Source organism: Lissotriton vulgaris, chromosome 11 (genome assembly GCF_964263255.1).
Source record: "Lissotriton vulgaris chromosome 11, aLisVul1.2, whole genome shotgun sequence".
Classification (NCBI taxonomy): Eukaryota; Metazoa; Chordata; class Amphibia; order Caudata; family Salamandridae; genus Lissotriton; species Lissotriton vulgaris.
Genome location: NC_141699.1, coordinates 1,077,887,783 through 1,077,900,529, shown reverse-complemented (window position 1 = coordinate 1,077,900,529; position 12,747 = coordinate 1,077,887,783). Strand labels below are relative to the sequence as shown.

The 12,747-nt window shown below is 45.5% G+C and overlaps 1 protein-coding gene across 1 annotated transcript in view; it reads right to left on the bottom strand.

Moving 5' to 3' along the window:
* Positions 1 to 12,747, bottom strand: part of LOC147684154 (solute carrier family 12 member 9-like) — a 582,177-nt gene that overhangs the window by 37,511 nt on the left and 531,919 nt on the right. Inside the window, exon 10 of the mRNA XM_086944548.1 lies at positions 4,549 to 4,741. Coding sequence (XP_086800674.1) covers positions 4,549 to 4,741 — 193 coding nt within the window. The remainder of the gene's footprint in view (positions 1 to 4,548; positions 4,742 to 12,747) is intronic.

Genomic DNA, 12,747 nt, shown 5'->3' with positions numbered 1-12,747 from the left:
GTTTATTCCAGGTCATGACACCTACCTTAATGTCTGTCCCCTTTTTCGGCTGAGAAGGGCTGACCTAGGGGAGATGGGGGTGCCTGTGGCCGTGTCGCTTGATATTAAAAAAAACTTTCGATACTCTGGGATGGGACAACTTCTTCACTACGCTAAAGGAGATGCACATGGATCAAGCGTACCTGGCTTGGGTCTTGGCCCTATATGGATGCCAGTGTGTTGGAGTTGAGACCGGCAGCTGATATCTGACACGGTCAACATCTACCGGGGTCGCCAGGCAAGGCTACCCTCTGTCGCTGTTGATTTATGCCTTGCCTGGAGATCCACTGCCCTGTTAACTGCGCAAGGGCTAAGTCTGATAGGAGTCGCCGACTCCACCCTGTCCTGGATCAAATCCTTTCTGGAAAAAAGAACCTTCCAAGTGTCGGATGGCTCCACCGTGTCCAAAGCCCTGCCACTTCAGTGTGGGGTCCCCCAGGGCTCCTCCCTGAGCCCCACACTTTTTAACGTTTACATGTCCCCTTTAGAGGACATTATCGCACCATTTGGCATAAAAACAGTCATGTATGCCGATGACACCCAGCTGGTGGTCTCTATTAAGCAGCTGAGCAAAAGCCTAGACAATCTGGCAAGGTGTCTCGAGAGCGTTTTCCACTGGATGTGTGAATCTCGATTAAAACTGAACAGAGAAACATCTGAGATACTTCTCCTGGGAAACCCTCACAAACTCCCTCCATCCCTTTCTTGGTCGCCTTGCATGGGAACGCCTCCTACCCCCAAACCCGAAGTCAAAAGTCTTGGCATTTGGCTGGATCAAGACCTCAACTTCAAAACTCAGGCCAGAAAAACCTCGGGCACCTGCTTTGGCCTCATTCGGATGGCGCGAAAAATCCTCCACCTGATCCCCTTCCAATCAAGGAAACTGCTGATGCAGGGGTTGGTGAACTCCAGACTGGACTATGGCAACGTCCTTTACCTCGGGGCACCGGCACCAGTTATTTATAGACTGCAATGCGCCCAGAACGCTGCTGCCAGACTCCTAACTGGAACCAAATTGAGATGCTCGGCTAGACCAGCACTTAAGAGCCTACACTGGCTCCGTGTCAAAGAAAGGATTACCTTTAGGACCTTATGCATCTCGCACAAAAAAATGCAAGGCAGAGACCCCCCGATTCTGAGACAATTCATTAAACCCCACCATTCTAATAAACAACTCAGATCAGACTCCCTCTCCCTCGCCAGCGTTCCCAGAATAAAAAAGTCCCGATCCGGGGGGCGCTTGTTCTCCTACAACGCCCCAAAACTGTGGAACGCCCTCCCACTTGCCATGCGGAGAGAACATAATCTCCTGGCCTTTCGGAGGCAATTAAAAACTTGGCTCTTCCCATAAACCAGTCAATTCTTCTACTTTCCCCTCTGGAACTTAGGTCATGTCAGCGCTGGGACGCCCTAGGGTAGCTACGCGCTTTACAAATCCCAACCCCAACTCAAACTCAAACTCATTGAGGCACATGGGACTCATCACATCATCTCCTTATATGCGGATGATGCTTTGACATAGTTGCGGGATGCCGTTGATTAGTTTCCAGTGGTGATGGCCCTGATGGATGATTTTGGGGCGATGTCGAGCCTTAAGGTGAAATGCGGCATGTCTTGCCGGGTCGCTCTCCGCCCGATTCCTGAGTATGACGGTGGGATCAGGGATGTACGGAGCCTCCTACCGCTCCACACAGTGTTGTCCAATGGTGGCACGCATAAGGTTCTAATGGCTCTTTATCTTGTTCTACTGGCCAATACGGAGGCACCAGATACTCTGATCCAGTTTAATGAAAAACAGTGGGCACAGGCCCTCCAGCAGGTGAAGGTGGTCTCCCGGAGTACCTGTTTTCACATTACCAAATTTACCTACCTGCGCCAAACGTATCTCATACCATACCCATTGCAAGCATGTACCCCACTGCAAATTCTGGGTACCCTAAATTTGGGGTTTTTGAGCCGGACTTTCTACATATAACATTTCTGATGTCTACATCTGGAACTTGGAAGCGAAGGACAACATGAGACCCCGTGAGGCACCCGGTGCTGTACCCTTTCCTGTTTTTTCTATTCTTACTCACCAAAGGGGGCTCCGTGCACTCGGGTGCCAAGCTCATGGCAGGGTTTGGGCGTCAAGATGTGATGTACCGATGTGGAACGGTTGCCACTGGGGTTGGTTGCTGGCTGAGAGACTATTGTACATCCAAGCAGTGGTTAGCACCTCTGGGTAGTGGGTGCTGTTTTTTTTTTGGGGGGAGGGGTAGTCCATAAATGGTTGTGAGGGTGCGCATACTGTTACAATGGTTGATGTGAACACGGGTCAGATTTTTTACTGGAACTTTCAAACGGGTTGTTTTTGAGTTGTATAATATAAACTTAATAAAGAAATGGAAAACAAACTATGCAAATGCACACCACGCTGGTCATCTTGAAATTATTATTTTTTTTAAACAAGACACTTTTTAAGATGCCCACTAGTCAGTGACATAAAAATGGCCACCAGTGCAATCAATGTCGAGTAGTTTCTAAAAAAAAAACACTTTCTAAGGTGGCAGCCATTGCATACATATAAGACACAACTCACTGGTGGCCATTTTGAGCATAATAATTAAACCTTTTCTTTACCCTTCTAAGATGGCGGACACCCACTTTAGAGGGATAAAAATACAATGGGCCATATGTGGGTAGCCCATTTGCGATCGCAAATGCTGAAATTCACAGAATTTCAGCATTTTCAATCGCATTAGGGCAGTGTGCTATGTAGCACACAAAAACCCACATTCAAAATAAGGAATCGCAAAATTTGCGATTCCTTATTTTGCAATTGCATTTAAGGAATCGCAAATTGCGATTCCTTAAATGCAATGTAGGAAGCACCCAAGTTTTGTGAATTGTGGCTTTAGGAATCGCAAAATACCACCAACTTCAGGTTGGTGGTAAATTGCGATTTCTTAGCAAAATGCACTTTTTGGCATTTTTCAGAGTGCCATGTGGGTCACATACATGCCCTTAGGGCATGTATGTGGGCCACATGTGCACACATGTTAATTTCAGGGGTGCAGCAGGGTGTCCTATTGACACCCTTGCAACCCTGAAATTGCATTCTCAATTTGCGATTCTCTAATTGAGAATCGCAAATTGAGAATGTCTTCCAATTCATTCCTATGGGCCTTCTAGCCCATAGGAATGAATGAGAAGGTAGTCCTTATTTGCGAATCTCTATTTGCGATTCTCAAATAAGGAATAAATGTGATTCGCAAAAAAAATTGCTAATTCTACCTACATTTCGTTTTTTGATTCTCTAATTGCGATTCCCAAAAGATCGCAATTTGAGAATCGCAAAACAAAAATTACCTACATATGCCCCAATGTGTCTTATGCTACACAAAAGTAGTAGTGGCCTATTAAAAGTGTGAAGCTTCGGGTCACTCGCAGAAATAATTGTAAAAAATAAATACAATAAAGCGAACAGGAAGGATATGGACCAGAAGAAATAATTAGTGGGGAAGTGAGTGGCCCTTGTAGCTGTTTGAAGCTATAATAAATAAAACAATGGGGCTGGCCAGAGGGATGAGGGGGAATCTGCAGAGTTGCTGAGAGAGCTTGGGCTACTGCTAGACATACAGGGACAAAGCTATAGGCAAGCTATGTGCTCAAGTGGTAGGATGCAACTCCGCCAATCAAAGGTGACGGTACAGAAGAAACACTCCAGGGGTGAGACAAACACAAGAATAGGAAGGAAAGCCGTCCAATAAAGAGCAGAGAATTGAGATAGACAAGAAAGTCATCCAGTCATGAGCAAGGGGCTGAACCAAAGCCAACTCTATCTAGTGTTGTATGCAGTACTGTCTGTGTCAGGAAGCAAGAGCTGTCTGTTGCTCGACCACAACAAAGGGTATTGAATCTAAAATATTCAGGATGATACTGCAAGCTTTGATCAATGCTACTTTATGCAGAAAGCAAACCTTGACCTACTGCATTTCAATCAGAGTGTATGCGTTGTGAAGATTGCATGAAAGTGGACAGGGTTGGATTTGGATTAAAAATCGGCCCGGGCACGGTAAAATATAGTAGTCCACAGTTGCATATTGCCTTTCCGCAAAACACTACTTCAGCGAAATTCTATAAAAAAAGGAGGGGGGGGGGGGTGATGCACAGATTAGTTTACACTGGTGAAACACACCTGAAAACAAGTGAGGCCACTTTTGCTCAGGCCCCCTGCACCCGCTCAATATGCAAAAGTGAATGGGCCGGCCCAGCGAGAGAAAGGGAGTGACACCTCTGCCGTTGATAAAAGGGAGGTAATGGATGCCCATCTACCTCCAGAAAGGCCACTCAGGTGCCCACTGAGTGGCATCGAACAATGCAAAAACCGCCCTAATCGGCCCCACAGGCTGCTCAAAAAAGCAGCCACGGCCCATCTGGCATTGCCCGAGTGCCTGCGTTACCCAATCCGACCCTGACAGTGGGGGTCACAGCAATGGGCTGTGGCTGGCCCGGCACGCGCCTTACCTGGTGGAAGATCAGGGCCTGGGTGATGAAGCCCCAGCTGGTGCTGGGCGCCAGGTAGTGCAGGACCAGCAGCAACACCAGCATGAAGGCGATGGTGGCCGAGGCGTAGATGGCATTGATGAGGAACATCATGACGAGGCAGCCCACGACGCCCAGCAGGCAGGTGTACCAGGTGAAGTAGCGGAACGTCGGCCTAAAAGATGGAATGGAGAAGAAAGTAAGAGGCAGCCCAAGGACCACCAGGTCCAAAAGTTGTCAGAACTCCTCTAAGCACCTAATATTACTAGATTTTACAACTAAACAGGCAGTCACAATTGCAGTTATCTAGCAGGCACTACAGTCATGATTTACATAGTGCAGCAGGTGCGGTGGCACCGGGCCCAAAGGTTCCAGCCATGCCACTAAACACCTAATATTACTATATTTTATTCCTAAATAGGCAACCACAAGGGCAGGTACTTTGCAGACGATAGGGCCATGGTTTGAATGGTGAAGCAGGTGCAGTAGCACCGGGCCCAAAAGTTGTCAGAACTCCTCTAAACACATAACATTGCTATATTTGACCACTATACAGGCAGTCACAATTGCAGTTATCTTGCAGTTAAAAGGGGCTCCATGTGAATGGTGCAGCAGGTGCGGTGGCTCTGGGGCCAAAAGCTCTAGAGAACCCAGTAAACCCACATTTTTGCAAAATGTTACTACTAAACAAGACAGTGACAAGTGCAGTTATCTAGCAGGCAATAGGGTTATGATTTGAATAGTGCAGCAGGTGCAGCAGCACCAGGACCAAAAGTTCTAGGCACCCCACAAAACACCTTGTATTGCTATATTTTACTACTGAACAGGCAGTCACAAGTGCAGTTACCTTGCAGATAATAGGGTCATGATTCGAATGGTGCAGTAGGTGCAGTAGCACCGGGCCCAAAGGTTGTCATAACTCCTCTAAACACATAACATTGCTATATTTGACTACTAAACAGGCAGTCACAAGTGCAGTTACCTTGCAGACACCAGCGTCATGATTTCAATGTTACAGCAGGTGCAGTGGCCCGGGCCCAAAGATTGTCAGAACTCATCTAAACACCAAATATTGCTATATTTAATGACTAAAGAAGCAGTCACACATGCAGTTACCTTGCAGGCACTAGAGTCATGATTTCAATTGTGCAGCAGGTGCACTGACACCGGGACCCAAAGCTCTTGGAACCCCCTAAATACCAAATATTGCAATGTTTTACTACTAAACAGGCAGTCACAAAAGCAGTTATCTAGGAGGCACTAGAAGCATGATTTGAATGGTGCAGCGGGTGCAGTGGCACCGGGCCTAAAAGTTGTTCGAACTCCTCTAAACACATAATATTGCTATTACATCAATTAATTCTATTATTTCCCTCTTTCATTTCATTTTTCAACATGTTGCTATTATTTACCCACACTATACCACTAGAAGCAGCACAATATGTTACCTTTTTGTATATAAACAAGTCATAACACTTTAACAGACTTTCTGTAACTTATATTGTACAACTACATGCATTTAGTTATTTGTTCTTAGTAAAATACTATTAAAAATTATATATATAACCACTATTTTGGTGGGTGAGGAGATACCAGAGAGTGTTTGGGAACCCTGTGACAGTAAGAAATTGAGGAGGGTACCCCTTAATGGATAGAGGTGATGCTGACAATTGAACAGTTAGGAGAGGTGGGTGATGTTCAGCGTAAATAAAAAAATAAGACTCAGGGTGGGTGAAGCTGATAAGGTTGTCAAGAAGTAAATAATGTCTATAAAGAAAGCACAACCATTGGGCTGTTGCCAGAGTCCAACCTACTCGGTACCAATGTATTTATCAGGGATTTAGCCTTCAGCTCCAAAACACATGAGCAAACCGACTACATGTCTTTAAAGAATAATTATGCATGTATTGCTATTTATATAGTACAAATTATCTAGCAATCAACAGAGCGCTGTACATTATGTGAGGGGTTGGAAGATGATCTTGTAGATCAAATGTGATTACACCAGTGGTTTAATTTGTAAAAACATAAGTGCTCCCGTCAGGAGGCAGCTTGCACCTGCCCATTTCACCTGTTAGCGCCGCCTAAAATAGAACCAACTACTAACCATGAAAGTGGGGAAGAGGATGTGCCATAATGGGCAGAGCTGCCGACCTCAGAGCTGGGGATCCAGGTTCGAGTCTCAGCCTCAGCTCAACATCCTGTGATTCTGGGCAAATCACGCAATCTCCCCTTGCCTACCATCAATGAATGGTGCGCATGAAAAGCACTGGTGTTGATAATTAAGTGCCATTGCTGTGCACTGGAAACCACCAGCTCAAATTAAGCAGTGGATTACACAAATACATTTCACATTTTTTTAGGCACAAGGAGATTGAGTGATTTTTCCCAGAATCTCACGATGATGAGTCTAGGGCCGAGGCCAGGATTTGAACCTGGGTCTGCAGGTTCTAGAGGCAGCAGCTGGAGCCGCTGGCCACATCTCTTCACAGCTTACCTGCTGATGGTACCCAAAATAAGTCAAGTACTTACCAGTAGGAGCCAGCTAAGGCAAAATGCTGCTTTCACAGGGTTAGCTTGTGAACCCAAAGCCCTGCGATGCAGAACATACTGTGAAGTAATCACTTCATCAGCTACCGTGAACACCAGTAGGAACAACAATCTCAGAAGACACAGTCGCCAACGTCACCCCATCAGGCATAGCAGGGTGCCAGGTAGAAGTAATGCTACCAAGGCACATTCACTTACATTATGAGAAGAGCAGTCACAGTTAACCCCATCAGAGACGGTGACCTCCATTAAGGTCACTCACCCAGATACAGTCACACCAGTCAGGCAAAGCGACTCCCATTTGGCTTAGTCAAACCAAGCTTCAAGCAAAATTACCCCAACAAAGCCACTCACATCAATCAGGTTAAGTCTCTCCAATACAGTAAAGTCATCCCAGTGAATCAGATCTGAGCACCATCCACCAAGCCGAGTCCCACATCTAGGGCCAGACTGGCCGTACAGGGCATCGGGCATTTCCCTGAGAGGCTGGAAGGGTGGCGACCGGTTTTGGACCGGTGGGTGCTGGTTTTGTTACTGGGGGCCGGTTTTCTAGCAGTGCTGCAATATTGGTCCTCTGTAACAAAAGCAGAAATTAAGTGTTTCTTGCCTCCCTGGGACAGACAGTGCTTCACCAGGGGCTAGTCCGAGAAAATTGCCAGGGCTGATTTGGGTTCCATGTACGGCCCTGCCCACAGAAATGCAAAGAAATACCATCCATGACCTTATTCATCCAACAAATCCTAATTACCTTCACTACAGGGGACACATACATTTTGACCTAAAAGTTATTGTCCACTCAGAAGCTCTCTAGCAGGGTCCGGCAATGCTGTATTCCAAGCACAGTGAATCTCAAATGCACAAAGTGCACAAGGCTAGGGCAGCAACAGAGCCAAATTGGGATAAAATAAAACTGGGTGTATAATGCTAAAGCAAGATTTATGAGAATAGGTTAAAAAGTGGTGGTGCTAACACACACCCTTGCTGTACCCTCCAACCCCTGGCATCTCGACAGTAGCACATTGATACTTGTCCATTGTATCATTAGCCAGGTGTTACTATGTAGTAATTTTAAAGCATTCAATAAAGTTTCAGGGATACACAAATTTACAATTTTTGCTCACATCTGGGACTGGTCGATTAGATCAAAGGATGATTTTTAGTGTATGAATGAAGAGTCTAGTAGTTGCGTCCTTTTCCAGAGGGCAGGTCTTCATCAGGCCATTGGAGAAAGGGTAAAATGCTTTAGTGTAAAATTTGTCGTTGAAAGCGGTAAAATCTTGTTCACCTTGGCACTCTCCAAAAGATGTTGAAACAAGGCCTTGGTCAACTTACTCCTAGGACGTCGCAGGGCTTGCGCGTTGTAATTTAATGGACAGCGCAGCCTTACTTTTTATCAATAAAAATCGAGAAAGAAGCCTGACACGTTTCAGGTACATACCCAGTGCTTCTTGTAACTCAACACACTGGCCTGGAAATAGATATCTGACATTTGGGATATATGATAAAAAAGTTGTGCATGACCAACCAGATTTGGTCAGATTTAGAGAGTAGATAAGATCTTTAAAGTCGCATCAAACTAAATAGTTTACTGTATTAGATGATGTTTGTGACTGCTCGATTCCTGTTGTCCATTAACCAAACTGAGCAAGAGAGATATCCGGAGATCAACACAAATGTAGGAAACACTAAAGTTGATATCAATTATCATCAGCTCAATAGGCTACCTTTTTACTCTACCATTCACTGTCTTTAGCATCTGTTGCACCCAGTTATACTATCATAGTGAACAATTTATGCTCTTTTTTTCTAATGATTATACCAAATTCTTGACAGCTCTCGCCTCATCCCTGTTATTCGGGAATAAACTTCTGGATGCTTCTTTTCAATTTATTTTCAAATAATAGCACACCAAGCCTCCTGATCGAACCAGCCAAACAATTGTCTTCAATTTAAATGTCAGACGAGAACCAAAAGTGGACCCTGGGTTGGCAGGAACAAATTTTTTGAATGATCAGTCTATGGCTTTTATACAGTTTTGTACCCTGGTGATGCCAAACTCAGGGGACTTTAGCAATGTCCTCCAATTAGTTCCTATAGGTTCACCAATAATAGTTTTCTTGAAGGTTATCACATTTAAACTCATTTTAGCTCACATTTTTACAATAGTTGATTTAATGTTGGAGATCAGATGAGGATAGTTTGAAAAGGCTGAGGGAAGTGGTCCCTCTGAGCTCTCTCAAGCATTGAAACATGGGTGTGTCTCAAAAAGGGTCTCATGTATGAAGCTGAAATCAAGGTAGAACTCCTAGAAGAATAGAAGGTGTCACCCAGGACATCACCCTCAATACATCCATTTGCCATTGGTTAAATATTAAGTCTGGGCTCTTCTATCCAATACCTGCTTCTGAACCACCCAGGTGTCATTAGAATCCCTTATATGGGGTTAAAGGCAGATACACATGTTATTCTAGCATTAAATGTCCAATGATAACAGGGACTGCATAAGGAACAAGAGAATCCATTTTGTCCAATAATACTTCCAACGTCGTCATAACAGGCAACAGATTTTTATTTGGGGTAAAATTCACAGATATGATAATGAAATAAGAAATATTGGTCCAGTAATTACCCGAGAGGGATAGTGAATGTGTAAGGTCAACCATAACAACAATGTAAAAGATAGATTAGGATCAGTTGATCCTAGAATCATCAAGTCAGCAATAGGGTGGTACATAGGACCTTTTACTACTCTTGATATGAAAACACCAAAGTGCATAAGTTGACATGCATTGATTACCCAGTCATCAGCAGACTCTGATATCAGAGAATGTGCCGCATGAAGCCATTCTCCGTTAGCTGGGTCATAACCATAATTTTCAAGGTCTTGAGTCTCACCCCTACTGGACACCCATATTGGCCTAGTTGCCACTCCCGGAAAGTCACCCTTCGTGGGTCCAGTCTGTTCTCAGCACGCACTCCCTCCCATGACACGCCTTCAGCATCATCCAGGCCTCACTAAGTTCCCTTTCAGCCATATGTGCCCCCTGCCCAGCAAAGGGGGCTGCAAAGAGTGGGCGGGGCAATGGGCCAAGGGCAGAGACCTGAGACACATTGAACCAAGACTCTGTAGACAAGAAGTTGACTGATCCCAGTACTCATTGGCAGCACTAGGGGCAGTGTTCCCAGGCCACTGGACGGTGACTCCTCCCCTCTTGGTGGCAGCCGCTCCAATGCTGCACAAACAGAGGGAGGGAGCAAATTCTCCTTATCTTTTGAAAGAAGAAGATGAAGCAAGACTGTCTGTGCCAGAAGCTCTTCTTGCAGCACCTCAACTTCCATGAACCTCTGTACCAGTGCCGTCATCCAGCATCCGAATGTGCCAGTACTGGCACATCCGCCAGTACAGAGACAGACCGCACTGGTCACTGAAAGCAGTGTCAGGGAGCCCGCCGCCAGAGGCCGCACATTGTGTATTTTGCATGTTCTGCTTATTTCTAAACTCTTTGCTTAGCAACAGGCACCCAGCTAAGCTAATGCACTCGGCACCGGGTGGCATGCCGCTAATGCTATACACTTAGCACTGTAGGTACCACAATGCGCCTGCAATCATTTACCATTAGCACTGGTATCCCGCTGATGCTATGTCTAGTTAGTCAAAACAAAAAGCTCTATGTAGACACCTCTGCAGGCTCTCTCTCTTGGGTATCAGGCATGGCCACTAATCCCTGGTATTAAACTATCAGATGCTAATGACTCTGTAGTGGAGCCCATTTCCTACATTTTATGTGCAGTGCCGGATACCAACACTAGGATCCCCAAGATTATTGTTTCAACCACAGCAACGTAAGCCTACTAGTATTGATTGGGTGGAAGTATGTACACACAAACATAGATGTACACTATGCTAGTTTAAAAAAACAAAAAAACTTCTGTACTATGGAAAAGATTGGCTGGCAGTTTCTGATTTCTTCTGGGTGCTGAGCAGGATGACCACCTCACTCCATGTCATTGATGGTCATTGTTTGAAGTCTTGGGCTTCAGTGAGCTAGCCTAATTGCAGTTTGGTCTTGTAGTCCCATTTTGCTGACGTAACTGGACTAACAGGCTTGCAGGCAATCATTTCTAGGCTAGATGTGCAGATTGTTAACTATGTCAGCAAGAAACTTGGTTTTGGTAAAAATAGCACCGAAAAGTGCAAAGCGCTAACTTTGGTTTTCTGGTTGCGCTGGACTAGGACAAAGGGCCAAATGTAGGAAGGCTATTACTGGTCGGAAACTGCCAAAATTAACGAATTTCGTTCGTAACCGACCGGTAATAGGCTTTTTTGATGTAGGGGCCGAAATTAAGGATTCTGTAATTTACCTAATCGGTAATTTAATGAATCGGTAAATTACCAATTCGGTAAATTACCGAATTCCTAATGTACATAGCACTTAAATGAGTGCTTATCCCATGTTAGGATTCGGTATTTACCACCAACTACAAGTTGGTGGTAAATAACGAAAAAAAAAGCAATTTTATGAAAATTGCTTCAGTGCCATGTTGCAGTCATAGATGCCCTTAGGGCATGTATGTCTGCAACATGTGCACCCATACACAATTGAGGGGTACAACAGGGTGTAAAGTGACACCCTGCCACTCTTCAATGTTTTCCCCCTTTTACTGAATCAGTATTTACTGATTTGGTAATTGACATTCATTCCTATGGGCCTCCAGGCCCATAGGAATGAATGGCGAAAGGCGATACGGGCTGCATCCATGATGTGGGTCTTTAAGAGGGGTCCCATCCATGCAGCAGCGGAGATGCGTTGGTTCTCCTCAGGGGTTGCGATTGTGCAGTAAAGGAGATGCATCGGTTCCACTATATCCACAGAGTCTGGTAAAGAACTTTAAGCCCACTTCCAAGGGTCCAGGACTGTGGTGGCATGACTTGGCAGGGTAGACTCCCAGATGGCAGAGTTCAGGTGCAGATGGAAGGCTGTTGGAAGCCTGTAACATCATGAGGCTTCAGATCGGGGGCCAGCCAACTAGCCCTTGGAGTACCTCTGGGTTCTGGGTTCAAGAGATGTAGGTCCAGTATTTTTCACCCAGGCAAGAAGGCAGCAGGCAGCATGTCAGCACAGCAGGGCAGGGCAGGAGTTCCTTCAAAGCAGCAGGCCAGCAGAGTGGCAGTACTTATAGCAGCACAGTAGTCCTTCTTCCTGGCAGAGTATCCACAGGTCCCGCTGTGTACTGAAGTGGTGGTGTCTGAGGTCCAGTATTTATAATCAGGTGTGCCTTTGAAGTGGGGAGAAGCTTCTAGATGCATGCCTTTGAAGTGCATTGCCTACCTGGCCCTAGTTCCAGACTAACTACAGGGGGTATGCAGTCCTTTGTGTGGAGACAGGGTGCACCCTTTAAGACTAAGTGGGTTTAGGCCCAGCTCCTCACTCCCATCTCTCCAGGTGATGGCCCATGCAGTCACACCTAAGTGTCCAATTGGGTGTTGCTGTCTAGGAGGAATACACAAAGCCCAACTGCCAGCTACACCAAGTCATGTAACCCAGAGACAGGCTGCAGGCACCAAATGGCTAAGGCAAAAAAATGCCAACTTTCTAAAAGTGGTGTTTTCAAAATAGTAATTTAAAATCC